The sequence below is a fragment of the Sus scrofa genome, chromosome 8 (assembly GCF_000003025.6).
Source record: "Sus scrofa isolate TJ Tabasco breed Duroc chromosome 8, Sscrofa11.1, whole genome shotgun sequence".
Taxonomy (NCBI): Eukaryota; Metazoa; Chordata; class Mammalia; order Artiodactyla; family Suidae; genus Sus; species Sus scrofa.
In genome coordinates this window covers 30,436,757-30,454,252 of record NC_010450.4, presented here as the reverse complement: position 1 = coordinate 30,454,252, position 17,496 = coordinate 30,436,757, and the positions used below count along the sequence as shown (strand labels likewise).

Below are 17,496 nucleotides of genomic sequence, written 5' to 3'. Positions count from 1 at the left end.
CAATTCTCTGATACCATCTGGGTGTCCTAATTCAACTCAATTCTGATACTACCTGGAAAAATTGCCAAATCCCTCAGGTTAAAAGTTCCATCTTACACAACGGCCGCCCCCTCCCCACCCACCCCACATTCCTGACACCCATCTCAAGGCCAGGAGTCACATCTGATTCTGACCAACCAGCTATAGATTGGAAGTTTCAACAGCCTCTTCCTTGGGGTCCATCAATGTGCTAGAGCTGCCCATAGAAACAATTTACTTACCAAGTTTATAAAAAGATATAACCCAGGAACAGCCAGATGGAAGAGATGCACAGGGCAAGGTGTGGAGAAAGGGTTCAGAGGATCCATGCCCTCAATGACCACTCCACCCTCTGCCAATCTGCACGTATTCACCAACCCAGAAGCTCTCTGAATGCCGTCCTTTTGGGCTTTTATGGAGGTTTCATTACAAAGACATGATTGGTCAAATGGTTGGTCATTGGTTATTGGTTCAACCTCTTCCCTCCCCTTAAGTCAGAGAGGCGGGACTGAATGTTCCATCTCTAATCACGATAAGTGGGTTCTCCTGGCAACGTTCCTAAAGTCACCTCATTAACACAATGAAAACTCACCTTTATCCTCTTCGGCTCAGGAAATTCCAACGGTTTTAGGAACTCTGTGGCAGAAACTGGAAGATGAAATACATATTTCTTTTTTTTTTTTTCTCCATTTATGGCCACACCTGCAGCATGTGGAAATTCCCAGGCCAGGGATGAATTGGAGCGGCAGCTGAGGCCTATGTTACAGACACAGCAATGCCAGATCTGAGCCAAATATGTGAACTACAACATAGCTTGCAGCAATGCTGGATCCCTATAACCCACTAAGCGAGGCCAGGGATTGAACCACATCCTAAGAGAGACAATGTTAGGTCCTTAACTCATTGAGCCATAATGGGAACTCTCATACTTCTTATTGTAAATCACAATATGACACCCTTGTATGCAAACACTCTCTAATCCTTGCCTCACTCCCCCATCTGCTGAGATTCCTGCCCTTCTGTGCTGGGCTCTATAATCCTCTTTCCAGGTTTTCCTTGTGTTACCACCTCCCCCCAACCCTCACCCCTTCACCTTCCTCAGGAGCTCTGAGCTCAGGCTCTGACTTTCCAGGGCCAGGCTGCCCCAGGTAAGTGGTTTACCCTCCTTACCTTGCTTGGGGTCTGACACCCTATACCAGGCCACCCTCTCCTCTGTAGGATGTTCTCTTGACCCCACTTGAACTGCATTATCCCACTCTGGGCCACCAGGATGTCCCCCAACACCACTGCAGATGCCATCCTTGCCGTGCTCCACCTAATGGCTTTAGATTGCATTATTAGGAATGGAATATGATTTTTTAAGGAAATTTAAATTATTGACTATGTTTTTATCTGAATAGTTTAATTCTCCAGTGGGTCATTCAGGTTCTCTTACCTGCTTTTTGTTTTGTTTTGATTTTTGTTTTTGGCTGTGCCCCCAGATCCTAAATCTGCTGAGCTGCATGGGAACTCAGCCACTCTTATCACTCTTATCTACTTTTCATTTATGTATTTATTTATTTACTTACTTTCTTTGCTTTTCAGGGTCACACCCAAGGCATATGGAAGTTCCCAGGCTAGGGGTTGAATCAGAGCTATAGCTGCCAGCCTACAGCCATAGCAACTCAGGATCTGAGCCACATCTTCGACCTACACCACAGCTTATGGCAACGCCAGATCCCTGACCCACTGAGTGAGGCCAGGGATTGAACCCACATCCTTATGAATACTAATCGGATTCGTTTCTGCTGCATCACAATAGGAACTCCCTCTTATCTACATTTAAATGGGCTTAGCAACAAAATCAGATGGTACTTTGGGTTGAAATTCTGGTAGACAATATATATTTTTCAAGGGCTGTTGTTTTTACTTTCAAAACTTTGTAACACTTGATGGTTTATACTCTGTTCTTTATTTTCCCTTTCCCTGTTCAACTTCATGATATCCCCTGTAAACCACTTTTTTTTTTCTCATTGGAATCTTCTGTTTCTTTCTTTTTTCTTCTAGTATTTAGTAACTTTTTTTTTTCATTTCTCCAAGGAAGGGTCCATAGGTTGGTATGACACAGTCTAAGATGGCCAGAATAGGTTTTGTTGTTAATTTGTGCAGAAAAACAAGAGAACGGGGAGTTCCCATCGAGGCTCAGCAGAAACGAATCCGACTAGCGTCCATGAGGATGCAGGTTCGATCCCTGGCCTTGCTCAGTGGGTTAAGGATCCAGTGTTGCCGTGAGCTGTGGTGTAGGTTGCAGATGCGGCTCAGATCCTGTGTTGCTGTGGCTCTGGTGTAGGCTGGCAGCTGTAGCTCTGATTTGACCCCTAGCCTGGGAACTTCAATAAGCTGTGGGTGTGGCCCTAAAAAGCAAAAACAACAACAAACAAAAACAAAAGCAAGAGAACATCCCTTTCTCCCTCTGAATCGACTTTTAGGTAGAACCCGAGATTTACTTCCACGGCTCTGTTGAACTTCTAAAGCTGAAGTATAATTGGAGCTGGGCAAGGGAATCAGATCTTGAAAGGTGTATCCAGATGCTAAATATTAGTTTAAAATTTTAAGATATAACTTAAATTCAGAGTTGCTTACCATTTCCTACAAAAGCAGTGGATTCCTCAAGTCATGGGATTTCCCACCTGGGATCCTCCATGTCGCTGCTGTGAAATTTGGGAGGCAAGAGGCATTAAACCAAACATGATAGTCAAACTGCTTTCTGTGCCTTGAGTAATAAAGTCCTTTTTCTTTGATGCGGAAGTTTTGTGTTTTCTGCCAGCATCCACAAAATAGTAACAGGCTAACTTACTAGCTTGCAAACAGGACAGAATCGAATCCCAGACCTTAATAACCAGCCAATCCTTCGTGAGTCCAAACCCCCAGTAAAGCACATAATTCTTGACATCACACCTTCCCTGTTCAAATTGTTGTATGCGTTCTGTCTCCTGATTGGACCCCTATTAATACATCATAGCTAAAGAATCATCTTCCTCAAGAATTTTAAAGCATTTGTCGCTCTTAAATTAGACTAAACTTTTCATGATGGATTTATGACTTTCTAATAATGGCTCATCTTCTTATCTCCATCCATGACTGCTCTACTCAGCATCCCTGCTCTTTACTATATCGAGGCAACAATCCTTCTCTGTACCCAGGACATTAAATATGTCATTCTCCCTAAAATGCCCTTTTTGTGTCCTCTCACCACAGAGAAGTACTTAGTAAGAGTCTGTGTGTGTTTGTGGGTGTGTGTGCATTCATGCACATAATAGGCAGAACCATCCGGGCTGTTCCTACTTTATTAAAAGGAAAAACTTAAAATGTAGCACATATGTGTTGAGGGCACTATCACAATGTGACCTTGACATCAAATATGTGTCATCCTATTCGATCAAGACTGTCAGAACTCACCTCCATGTGAAATCTTGCACAGGTTTGTTTCTTTTTACACGCCCTATGGTCATATACATTTGGTTGCTTTTTAAATCTGGCTCTGTTATTTACTGGCTAGCGTCTATATCCTTAAGTATGAATAATCATATCTACTTCATAGGGCTATTTCAAAAATTAAATGTATAATATACATATGAAGTGCTTAGCATGCAGTATCTGCCACATATTCAAGCTCACTCAAACTCCCTGTATTTCAGTAAGCAATGACCTTAGGTAACCTATCAATTGATATTTTGTAGGTTTTACAATATTCTGAAATGCTCAAACATTATATAATACAAATATATTAATGGCAGTCAATGCAGTGAGCAATACACAAGACTAGATAGATTAGAGAAGAAACATCTTTCATCATATTTTGAATAATTACAGAATTGCTTAGTTTAATGAAATTCACAAATTTTAGTTTCAGGTGGTTTTTTTTTTTTTTTTTTTTTTTTTTTGGCCATGCCTGCAGCATATAGAAGTTCCAAGGCCAGGGATTGACCCCTCAGCACAGCAGCAACCCAAGCTGCTGCAGTGACAACGCCAAATTCTTAACCTGCTGAGCCAACAGGGAACTGCCACAAATTTTAGCATTGTTGATGCTGATAGGAATGAGAGAAATGTTTTATTGAAATGTATAGAGAGGACATTTTCCTCATGTCATTTCTCTAAAATTAATTTCCTAGGTACTTATTATTCTGTTTAAATAGATTTCAGAAAAACGATCTTCCTTGACTGGTAGAAACTGCCAGGGAATATATCTGGGTCTGGAATTTTCTTTGTGGGAAGATTTTCTTTCAATGATTATGACTATTCAGATTTTCTCCTTCTTCCATAATGTCAGTCTGGACTACATACAGCTTTACAGGGGAGTTGGCTTGCAGTCATCTGTTCTCAGAGATTCGGAGGCACTGTCTTTAACTTTCTTATTTGCTTGTGCATTTATTTTCAGTCTCCTGAAAATGGGGAATGAGGTGGGTGTTCCTTTTGCTTGCCATTTCCCTGAAGCAGTAGCATGTTGGGGTCCCAGCTTTATGTAGGTAGAGTCTGAGACATGTCTTGGATTTAACTTTCCTAGCCCGAGCCCTGGAAGGCCAACAAAGACGAAGAAAAGCTTCCTGGGTTTGGCAAGTGCCCTCAGGGTAAAAGAACTCACGGCTCTTCTCATTTTTTAAGTCTCTCCTTCTACTTGAATTTTTGCCCTCGTAATCCTTAATATTTTGTCTGTTCCTCAGTGCTTTAAAGAAAGTATATTTTCTTCAAATTTTTGGTTCTTTAAGCACGACGATTCATCTGAAACATCTACTCAATCATATCCAGAAACCAAAATCTGCTCCGAAGTTGACTCTGGTTTGGAAAGCTACCTTTCATGTTAGATCATCACAAATATCTTCCTAAGTAACTTTGTTAAAAAGATTTCATTTTCTCTGGAAAAATATTATACAGCCCCATGGAGTTAATATAATTTGGTAAAATTTCATCTGACAGTGAAACCGCTAAAATGGTATATTGTTTTAAAATAAATTATCTTGCACATGCTAATAAAGCTGGCAAAGTATTATCTCACAGTGGTCCTCAGGGAACTTGAGCAGATAAAAATGATTTGCAGTCTCATAATTATGTGAATAAATGGTTCTCAAAGAAGTATTAGAGGGTGATTGAAAAGTTTGCTTCTATGGTGTGATACTGCCTTAGCGTGTTCTGGCTGCTACTGCAAAATACCGCAGACTGGGGGGCTTACAAACTGCAGAAATTTATTGCTTATGGTTCTGGAGGCTAGAAGTCTGAGATCAGGGTGCCAGGAGGGGTGAGTGAGGGTCTGCTTCTGGTGGCCGACTTTCACTGTGTCCTCACATAGCAGAAGGGGCAGGGCCCTTCATGTAGCCTCTTTTATAAGGCACTAATCCCATTTATCAGAGTTTCACCCTCATCATGTCTCAAAGGTCCCTCATCCCTTCCTAAAGGTTCCCACCTACGAATTCCATAACTTTGGGGGGATAGGATTTCAATAGATGAATTCTGGGGGGAACACAAACACCCAGACTACACAGCTAACCCCGAGGACCTTGATTTGAAGAAGTTGCTAAGTCAAGGATACGGTCTGAGAGGAGCGCAAACCACTACTCTGTGAGATCGGCCTACCTAATGATTTTTGATGTGGCTACACAGAACCATCTGGGTTCTGGCTGGGACTGGTATCCTGAGATGTTGTCTCTGGGGTAGAGGCCAAGCATTTAGGTAGTTTAGAAGTTCTTCAAGTAATCCTAATGTGATGCCGTGGTTAAGAATCACTGGACTGGGTAGTTCAAGCAATGGGGCACTAACGCCTCTAGGAGTCTCAATTCTGTCTTGAGATGGATTAGAATTGGGATCTTGGGATGGTTATCCCGAGATGTCATGTCTGGTGGTACCAATGTCAAGACGTGGTCAGATGATACTCAACCCACATTATTGCATGCTGGAGCTGGAAGGACCTAAGCAATTCTTCAGTCCCATCTTCTCAATGACTATTTCTTATGATGATGGATTTATGTAAAACGAATTATTATACAATTTGCCTATCACCCAAATATTTTTTTTTTCTTTTTGTCATTTCTTGGGCCGCTCCCACGGCATATGGAGGTTCCCAGGCTAGGGGTCCAATCGGAGCTGTAGCTGCCAGCCTATGCCAGAGCCACAGCAACGTGCGATCCGAGCCGCGTCTGCGACCCACACCACAGCTCACGGCAACGCCGGATCGTTAACCCGGCAAGGGCAGGGATCGAACCCGCAACCTCATGGTTCCTCGTCGGATTCGTTAACCACTGCGCCACGATGGGAACTCCTATCACCCAAATATTGAGTAAAATGTCCAGGACATTTGAAAAACCTGTCGCAATATTGCTGGGAGAAGGGAAAATAGACCATGTATATTTCAGCTGTAAGTGGTCCATATTGCTATGTAAACTAGGACAGAGGGAAGACCAGGCAGATGGATCTATGGTGGCTTGTGTGCAGACTGCACCTCCGGCAGTTATTATGACCTGTCTGGAGCTTCTCCATGTTATGTGAGTCATGTACAGCCAGAAGGATAATTGCCATCCTTCATTTGAGTAAAACAATAAATTAGCTGACATTTCCCTCTATTCCTCGGCATGCATCTGATGCTGCCGTCAGCTCCTCAGGGCTTCTCAATTCCCAAACATACTGTGGTGTTCCCACTTCCATGTTCATGCTTTCCACCCCTCTCCTAATTTTACCCCCACCCCTCCTATGTAAATAAGGAAATCTCATGGTTTTTTATTTGTTTCAAGATTCAGAATCTGCATTACTGGAAACCTGCATCCCGGTACCTCTGAGGTGACTTACTGCAAGACTAGCCTAGCTCATATTTATAGTCAACAAATAATTAGCCTGTTATGTGAACGTCTAACCGTAGACAAAATGCTAAGTGCTGCAGGAGACACACACAAAAAAGTGCCCTTAAGAAACTGACATTCTCAAATCTGACTAGCATCCATGAGGATGCAGGTTCCATCTGTGGCCTCGCTCAGTGGGTTAAGGATCTGGCATTACCATGAGCTGTGGTGTAGGTCACAGATGTGGCTTGGATCCTATGTTGCTGTGGCTGTGGTGCAGGCCAGTGGCTACAGCTCCGTTTTGACTCCCAGCCTGGGAACCTCCATGTGCTGCAGGCGAGGCCCTAAAAAGACAAAAAGAAAAAAAAGAAAAGAAGAAACTGACACTCTCTTCCCTCCTTTGTGTATGATAATTGTGTAAAATTTAGTCTCCTGACTGTTTTGCTCAATGCCTTATGGATCTGGAAGTTTCTGAGTACATGAATTCTCAGTTGGATTAACTGACTCCCCCAGTCCTCTGTAGCTTTGCTGAGTTTCTGATACAGAATCAGACAGATAAGTAGGTCAGCTTTTAAAACCAAAGTTACTACCCAGCATTTTCTTTCTCTGAAGTTCTCACGCAGCACAGCTATTCTTGTCCCTGACATAGATGGCTCTTGAATGACAGCCTAATGACTCCAACAGCTTGGACAATGACAGCCTTTTCTCCAACCTCATGGCTCCAGCTGCCACTAAGCAGAGACCTCTTTCCTTCCATGAAATTTACTCCATGTCTGTCGCTTTTGAATGGCTCAGTTTATCTTGTGCTTTAGATTTATAAAGATGCATAACTTTAAAGAAAACCATTTAAAAAATTTAGCTGATTGTAATTCTTAATTTCAAGCACAGTGTGTTTACTATTTTTTAAAAGTGACAACAGACTTTTTCTGAGGAGCATTTATTCAGAAAAATAAACAATCTGACTAGTTTTGAAACTAGTCACAGTAACTTTAATACCCTGAGCACACTATCCTCTACAGCATAACCAAATGGTCATTGAATCATTGTGTGCCTTCCTAACCTATATTAGTTTTGTTTTTGTTTTTAACATCCTGAGGCATATGGAGTTCCTGGACCGGGAATTAGATCCAAGCCACAGTTGTGACCTACACCAACAGCTGCACAACACCGGATCCTTAACCCACTGTGCTTGGCCAGGGATCAAACCCGTGTCCTAGAGCTCCAGAGATGCCGCTGATACCACTGCACCACAGCAGGAACTCCTTATATTAATTATGTTTAAGATTCAAACATACAAGTAACATTCACTCACTAATATAAAACTATTTTAAAATACCTCAATTGCATTTAATTGTTGTTGTTGTGTGTGTTGTGTGTGTGTGTGTTTTTTTGTCCAAAAGAAATAGCAACTAATGGAACTAACTTCAGCTTGGGCTGAACTGTTTTCCATAGCGGAAGCACTCCCACCATCAGTGAATGAAGGTTCCAATTTCTCCAAATTCTTTCCAACACTTGCTATTTTTTTTTTGTTTTTAAAATTATAGTCATCCTAGTGGATGCAAAGCGGTACCTCACTGTGGTTTGGATTCGCTTTCCTAATAACTAATATGTGGAGCATCTGTCATGGGCTTGTTGGCCATTTGTATATCTTCAATGGAGAAATGTCTCTCCAACTCATTTGCCCACTTTATAATTAGATTGTCTTTTTGTTGTTGAGGGTAAGAGTTCCTTGTATATTCTGGATATTAGACTTTTATCAGATGTATGATTTGCAAATGTTTTCTCCTGTTTTGTGGGTTGTCTTTTTCACTTTCTTGATAGTGTTCTTTGATGCATGGACATTTAGAATTTTGTTAAAGTCCAATTTATCTTTTCTTTCAGTGCTTGTACTTTTGATGTCACACAAGAAAACATTGCCAAATCAAGGTCATGGGAGATTTATGCCTATGTTTTCTTCTATTATCATAGTTTTATGATCTTTGATGTATACTGAGTTAATATATATATGTTGTAAAGTAAGGGTCTAACTTCATTTTTTGCACAGGAATATCCAAGATCATTGAAGATTATGTCTCCACTCACCAGCCAAAAAATCAACTGATATATATATCACTATAGTTTATTTCTGGACTTTCTACTTTATATGTTTATCTTTACACCAGTACCACCCTTCTGATTATTGTATCATTGTAATAAATTCTTTTTTTTTTTTGGTCTTTTTGCCATTTCTTGGTCCACTCCCACCACATATGGAGGTTCCCAGGCTAGGGGTCGAATTGGAGTTGCAGCGGCTGGCCTACACCACAGCCACAGCAACACGGGATCCGAGCCACATCTGCAACCTACACCACAGCTCATGGCGACACTGGATCCTTAACCCACTGAGCAAGGGCAGAGATGGAACCCGTAATCTCATGGTTCCTAGTCGGATTTGTTAACCACTGAGCCACAATAGGAACTCCTCATTGTAATAAATTTTAAAGGAAATGTTAAGTTCTTCAACTTTGTTCTTTTTCAAGATTCTTTTTTTGTGCTCTTTTGGGTCCCTTGCAATTCCATATGAATTTTTGGATCAGCTTTTCCATTTCTGCAAAAAAAAAAAAAAAAAGCCACTGGGTCTTTGAGGGGGTGGCATTGAATCTGTAGACGAGTTTGTGAGTACTGCCATCTTAACATTGTCTTCCAATCCACGAAAATGAGATGTCTTTCCATCTAGAGATCTAGGTCTTTAATTTCTTTCAGCAATGTATTGTACTTTGCAGTGTACAAATCTTGCAGCTCCTTGGTTAAATTTATTCCTGAGTATTTTATTCTTTTTTTTTGTTTTTGTTTTGTTTTTTTGCTTTTTAGGGCCAAACCTGTGGCTTATGGAGGTTCCCAGGCTAGGGGTCTAATTGAAGCTGTGGCCACCAGCCTATGCCACAGCCATAGCAATGTGGGATCCGAGCCAAGTCTGCAACCTACACCACAGCTCACGGCAATGCCAGATCCTTAACCCACTGAGCGGGGCCAGGGATCGAACCCACAGCCTCATGGTTCCTAGTCAGAGTTGTTTCTGCTGTGCCACATGGGAACTCCAATTTTTGATGCTGTTTTATTAATTTCCTTCTTAGATTTTTTTTTTTTTTGGCCAGTGTATAGAAATCAGCTGACATTTGTGTTGATCTTATATCCTGCAACATTAATGAATTTATTAGCTCTAATAGTTTGTGTATGTGGATTCTTTAGGATTTTTAATATACAGGATCATGTTAGCTGCAAATGAAGAGAGTCTTATGTCTTCATTTCTAATTGGTGGGAGTGAGCATTTTCCTGATCTTAGAGGGAAATTTTCAATCTTTCATCATATTGTTGCTGTGGGATTTTCATGCTTTTTTAAACAGGTTGAGGAAATTCCATCTCTTCCTAGTTTGCTGAGTGCTTTACCATGAAAGGGTATTGATTTTTGTATATGCTTTTTCTTATCAAGACGATCGCGCTGTTTATCTTACCCTTCATTCCATTTTTTTTTAAACAGCAAAGAATTCTATTTTCATGTCACTGTTCTAGTTTCTTCAGGCTGAGCGCTCTACATTTTATTATCACATTGATTTTTGTATATTGAACCATCCCCATATTCCTGCAATAAATCTTAGTTTGTCATGGTATATAATATATCTTTGGTTTAGGTATCAACTCTATAGAAGGAATTAGGAAGTGTTACCTCCTCTTCTATTTCTCAGAAGAGTTATAGGAATTGGTGGCAATTCTTCCAAACTGCCAAATTTGAATTCTATCAAGTTCTGGGTTTGTACTTTGTTTTGTTTTGTTTTTTGTTTTTTTGTCTTTTTGCCTTTTCTAGGCCACTCCTGTGGCATATGGAGATTCCCAGGCTAGGGGTCTAATCAGAGCCGTAGCCATTGGCCTACGTCGGAGCCACAGCAACGCGGGATCCGAGCCACGTCTGCAACCTACACCATAGCTCACGGCAACGCCGGATCCTTAACCCACTGAGCAAGGCCAGGGATCGAGGCTGCAACCTCATGGTTGGATTCGTTAACCACTGTGCCACGATGGGAACTCCTGGGTTTGTGCTTTCTTTGTTGAGAGGTTTTTGATTATTGATTCAATCTCTTTATTTGTTATAGATCTATTTAGATTTTTTATTTCCTCTCGAGTCAGTTTTGGTAATTTGAGTATTTCTAGGAATTTGTCCATTTCATCTAGGTTACCTTTTTTGTTGGCAATAAAGTTTTTTTTTTTTGTGTTGTTGTCTTTTAGGGCCTCACCCAGATCTGAGCCACACCTGTGACCCACAGCCCACGGCAATGCTGGATCCTTAATCCACTGTGTCAGCCGAGGGATTGAACCATCCATCCTCATGGATGCTAGCTGGATTCATTTCTACTGAGCCATGATGGGAACTCCAGTAAAGTTTATTTATTTATTTTGGTCTTTTTGCTATTTCTTGGGCCGCTCCCGCGGCATATGGAGGTTCCCAGGCTAGGGGTCCAATCGGAGCTGTAGCCACCAGCCTACACCAGAGCCACAGCAACGTGGGATCCGAGCCGTGTCTGCAACCTACACCACAGCTCACGGCAACGCCGGATCATTAACCCACTGAGCAGGGGCAGGGATGGAACTCACAACCTCATGGTTCCTAGTCGGATTCGTTAACCACTGCGCCACAGTGGGAACTCCAGTAAAGTTTATTTTTGATGAATAAATTTGTTTATAGTTCAGTCATCCAAAATACCATGCACTTTATCTAGTATTTATAAAACTTAAAATGTGTGCTTTTCTTTTTAATTTTTTGGCCTCACCCACAGCATGCAGAAGTTCTGGGCCAGGGATCAAATCCTTGCCACAGCAGTAACTGGATCCACAGTAGTGACAATGCCAGATCCTTAACCCGCTGAGCCAGCAGGGAACTCCAAAAGGTATGTTTTTTTGGCAACTACTTTTCAAAAGCAAAATGTATATAAAATTCCATAAAAGATTTCAACAAAATTTCCTCCCCAAAATTTCCAATAAGATTTTGACTGATACATTTTACTTCTAAAAAGCATAAACTTTCTTCACTTTTCTTTTTATTAAAATGAGTTCTCACATAAAATGAAATTTCTTTTTTCTACCTAGAAGCAGGAGAAATAAAAGAGTGGCCTCCTCAGTGAGACTGCCTGCATTCGAATCCCTGCTCTGCCATGTACTTGCTATAGATAATCTTGGTGCCTTGGTTTCCTCATATGTAAAAAGAGGAATAAATCAGAGGTCCCTGGTGGCCTAGTGGTTAAAGGATCCAGTGCTGTCATTGCTGTGCCTTGGGTTATTGCTGTGATGTGGGTTTGATCCCTGGCCTGGGAACTTCTGCATGCCATGGGCATGTCCAAAAAAAAAAAAAAAAAGAGGAATAATAATATCACTTACCTCATAAGGCTGTTGTGACGATTAAGTGCACTAACACATGCAAAAAAACATGGTTCATAATAAGCATTCCATAATTATTAGCAAGTATGATTTTTCATAAGCGGTTGTTGACTGGGGTTAAAATAAAGAGCAGCTAGACATCTCAATGGACAAGCTAACAGTAAAAGTCAAGGGAAGAACACTGGAGGCTGCATACAAGGAAGAGCCACACTTTCCTCTAGATTTACAAGATCCAACATTAGGAGAGGAATAAATGTTCTGGCAAATGCCGTCACTAGAAGAGAAATGATTTTCTTCACGAGTATCCAGGAGAGCAGAGCCTACTGACTGCAAAACTGCATCAGAGAGGCCCTCTAGCGGTGGAGAAAATGAAAGCGACTGTTCTAATGACTCCCATAGAAGAAAGGAAGCTCCTCAGACAAGAGAGCCAGTTTCCTTACCTAAGACGAATTTGGCTCCATTGTGGGCACAGAGCGTGGCTGATGAGTGTTCAAAGGAATGATCATAAGTAGAAGTACCTTCCTTTCAAGTCACAGGGCTAAGCCTACAAGAAGGGATGTGTACTCACACGTTTCTGCTTTGGAAATTTTCCTTTTGTTTCTTATAGCTTTTCCTCTTCTTTGCTCCTTTATCCTGAACACAGAAATACACTCTACAGCTGATCCCTCCTTGTCAGGAAAATAACTGAATCCATATCCACACTATGACGAATAGATGAAATATTGATGTATTTGTCACTGTCATTGTTATTTTCTTAGCAGGGTATTTATTTAGGGAATAGAAGTACTAAGTTTCTTGGTTTCAAAAGCAGAAACACTTCATGAGCATTCAAAATCAGTTCAAAATAATTTTTTTTTTGGGCCATGCCCATAGTTCCCAGGCCAGGGACTGAACCTGCACCACAGCAGTAACTCGAGCCACAGCAGTGACAACAACGCAAGGTCCTTAATCTGCTGAGCCACCAGCAACTCCAAATTTGTTTTTAATTTTTTCTGTCTTTTGTCTTTTTAGGGCCGCACCTGCAGCATATGGAGGTTTCCAGGCTGGGGGTTTAATCGAGCTGTAGCCACCAGCCTACACCACAGCTCACGGCAACGCCGGATCCTTAACCCACTGAGTGAGGCCAGGGATCAAACCCGCAACCTCATGGTTCCTAGTTGGATTCGTCTCTGCTGTGCCACGGCGGGAACTCCTTGTTTTTAATTTTTAAAGGAAGCAACTAAAACAAAGTCTACCCTGTTATAAAATGTAAAAACACATTAATCACAATATAGTATTTTAAAAGATGGGATTTAGTTTATACTTATTTTATATTAAGATATAAATCAATGACCTATATCTTAGAGGATTCATCATAAAATGTTACTGCCCAGTGCATTTTTGCAAACAATAAATAATTCACTGAGAGTATTAACATTCACATGTGTAATTAGAGTTTACAAATGTACAAAACTTTGGGTAATAAACACTTTAAACTTATTTTTTAAACATTCTGTAAGCCCATTCCCCCCCAAACTGTTTGATTACAAAGAAACACAAAGTATTACTCACAATGGCAAAGATAAGAAACGAGGCAGAGGAAGCAAATACAGACTTGAGAAATATAATATTCAAACAGTTCTGTCAATATCAAAAGACAAAAATCAAGACTTTTTAATAATATAAAAACAAACATATAATTAAATACTACTTAGGTAAAAGAAATTAGAGGTTATATAACATTTATTTTCCCCATATAAGTTTGCATATCTTAAATTTAATGCAAAACACCATGGTTCAATTCCAACCTAAGAATATCATAACATGGCGTTCTTGGTAAATCTAGATGGAATGAATATTTGAATAGATCCCAAAGATCATATCAAGTTTTTATTTGGTCATTGTTTTCACTCTTTAATGGTTTTCTTTATTCACTGGACTAAGCCAATGTGAGAAATAAAATCCATAACCAAAACCAATTTAATACAGCTATTTCTGAAAAAAACCTAATGCATAGTCTTTAGTGTGTCATTAAAATAGTGGTTGTGGTTAAACAAATGGATGAAAATGACTGCGAGTCACATACGATAAAGTTACAAAACGAAATGTTAGAAGTTTTATCTAGTATATCTGCACTGTAATAAAAGAAATCTGAATAACATGAGTACAATGCGCTTGATGAAAGAAATGAAATTCCCAGTTAACACTGGGTTGTGATTAGGAGTGCTGCATTTGTCCACACAGTTTATATCAGGAGCATATGTTCATAATCCATCAGCTGCAGTTTTTTTTTTTTTTTTTCCCTCATCCAGAGCATTTGAAGGTTCCTGGGCCACAGAGCCCATCCAAGCCACAGTTGTGGCAATGCCAGATCCTTAACCCATCATGCCACAGCAGGAACTCCTGCAGTTTTAATTTACTTAGAAATGAAAGTATTTCATCCTGGTTCATCTGCTCTGTCCTCCCTTGTTTTAAAGTCTTCACTTAGAGATGAGGCACTTTGTGCCCAGGAATGTGGCGGTGCACATCTCCTAAATATGTATCCACGGATAGTAGAATAATTATACTAATTTCATAAAGGAAGAGGATATCTTCATTTAGAAAACAAAGCACTGAGTTATAATTTTACAGTCACCACGCAAGCCCCAGCTCTTCCTAGACACAGTGGAGCAACCTAAAAAAAAAAAAAAAAAAGTATTGGGTTTATAGGTAAAAACATTGATAATACCAAACCACTTGGTGAAATGTTGAAATAGTCCGTACCTGTTGGCAAAGAGCTGCTGCCAGAACCCTGCTGCCCTGGCCTATTGCTCGCCTGTTCCTAAACAAGAACCCCCTCCTGATGCTAAAGCCTCATAGACTAAACTGTTTTGGGGATATGATTGTGCAGTATTTACTCCTCTTTAAGGATTTTTTTTTTTTTTGCCTTTTCTAGGGCTGCTCCTTCGGCATATGGAGGTTCCCAGGCTAGGGGTTGAATAGGAGCTATAGTCACCAGCCTACGCCAGAGCCACAGCAACACGGGATCCGAGCCGTGTCTGCAACCCACACCACAGCTCACGGCAATGCCGGATCCTTAACCCACTGAGCAGGGCCAGGGACCGAACCCGCAACCTCATGGTTCCTAGTCGGATTCGTTAACCACTGAGCCATGAAGGGAACTCCAAGGATTATTTTTAAACATAGCTCAGGGATTATACTAAATGAAACACAAAGGCCAAAATGATGGACAACATGGATGAGAGGAAATGCTTAAAGTTACTTTGGGACTAATATGGAGAAAATGCACAGGTATTATCCAGAGAGGCTGTGCAAGAGAAGTGTCCTCTCAGAGAGAGTACACGAGATACACCGCGTGCCCGGGGTCTCCTTCCTCTGAAGGAAGCACTAACTTCACATTTACTGATGACCTTCTCTGCATGGCTGAAGCGTCTAAGCCCATTCAACCACTTTTTTAGCAGAGTGAATGCATAATAAACACGACCCACCCAAGAGTAGAATGGATGGTATTTATTATCCTAATCGAATAGTTGGATTAGGAGTTACCAACTATTATGAATAAAATAAGTCACAAGGATATGTTTTTTTTTTTTTTTTTTTGTCTTTTTGCTATTTCTTGGGCCACTCCTGTGGCATATGGAGGTTCCCAGGCTAGGGGTCCAATCGGAACTGTAGCCACCGGCCTACGCCAGAGCCACAGCAACGTGGGATCCGAGCCATGTCTGAGACCTACACCACAGCTCACGGCTACGCCGGATCGTTAACCCACTGAGCAAGGGCAGGGACTGAACCCGCAACCTCATGGTTCCTAGTCGGATTCGTTAACCACTGCGCCACGACGGGAACTCCACAAGGATATGTTGTACAAAACAGGGAATATAGCCAATGTTTCATAATAACTATAAATGGCATACATAAACTTTACAATTGTGAATCACTATATTGTATACCTGTAACTTATAATATTATACCTCAAATATACTTCAATAAAACATTAAAAAAATAGTAATGAGAGATGGCATGTAAACCAAAGAGCTATGTGGTCACAGATTATTAATTCTGATACAGAATAATTCAGCAAAAGTATTAATTATCTGTAATAGCAAGTCTGAAATACTGGCCAATAGATTTCCTTATAATTGGCCCAAGGGCTTAAATAAAATACATCTCATAAAAAGAGACTTCTCTTTTTGGGTTCCTTGGTTATCATTCTCAACTACTGCCATGATGGTAGATAATCACAGAATTTCTAATGAAATCCTGTAGCTCTAACTCAAGCCCTCAAATTGTGCCTACTCCCCTTCACCAAGTGATCTCACTTACTTAAGAAACAAGATCAAGGTCATACAACCGAAGTCTCTTTTTCTATCCTTATCTTCATTTAAAAAGCCTCTGTATCTTCCTACACTCATAGTCTCATCTTTTCCTCCAGTCTCGGAGGAAAAGGATCTTTCCTCCACTCTGGGGAGGACCTGTCTTTGCTTCCAATTTTGCTTCTTGCCCTTCAATGTTGCTTTCTCCTTCTAGCATCTGGAATCACTTTCAACTCTCTTATCTTCATCTCTATTATGAAAAAGACCCTAGGGTCAAGTTCCAATCCACTATTTATTGCCATGTGACCTTGGGTCAGCTATCTAACCTCCCTGTCTCAGGCTTCTCATCCAATATAATGGGGAAAGAACAGTACTTACCTTAGAGGATTGCTGGGAAGATTTCCTAAGTCCTTTAATGCAGTGCTTAGAACAGAGCCAGGTACAGAAGATGTACTCAGTAAGTGTTAACTAACTTTATTTCATCATCATTTTATTTGGCCTTGGACTCGCCCATGACATGTGGAAGCTCCCAGGCCAGGGACTGAACCCATGCCGGAGAATCAACCTGAGTTGCAGCAGTGACAACACTGGATCCTTAACCTGCTGAGCCAACAGGGAATGGCTTCTACATTTCCTTTTCTTCTTTTTTTTTTGTCTTTTTGTCTTTTCTTGGGCCACACCCAAGGCATATGGAGGTTCCCAGGCTAGGGGTCTAATCGGAGCTGTAACTGCCGTCCTATGCCACAGCCACAGCAACGCAGGATCCAAGCTGCGTCTGCGACCTACACCGCAGCTCATGGCAATTCCGGATCCTTGACCCACTGAGTGAGGCCAGGGATTGAACCTGCAACCTCATGGTTCCCAGTCAGATTTGTTAACCACTGTGCCACAATGGGAACTCCTCTTGTCTTTATTTTTTATACTGTATGGTGGCTTCTGCTTCTATCACATTCTCAAAGGTCCTGACAACTTCATGA

General features: G+C 41.0%; 2 protein-coding genes across 2 annotated transcripts in view; both read right to left on the bottom strand.

Annotated features, from left to right (window-relative positions):
* The window catches only part of WDR19 (WD repeat domain 19), a 99,731-nt gene extending 99,447 nt beyond the window's left edge, over positions 1–284 (bottom strand). The window contains exon 1 of the mRNA XM_021101110.1: positions 261–284. The gene's annotated coding sequence lies outside the window, so the exon portion shown is untranslated. The remainder of the gene's footprint in view (positions 1–260) is intronic.
* KLHL5 (kelch like family member 5) overlaps positions 13,523–17,496 on the bottom strand; it is a 79,147-nt gene continuing 75,173 nt past the window's right edge. Inside the window, 1 exon segment of the mRNA XM_021101108.1 lies at positions 13,523–14,880. Within this exon segment, the coding sequence (XP_020956767.1) occupies positions 14,824–14,880 (57 nt within the window). The 3' untranslated portion in view covers positions 13,523–14,823.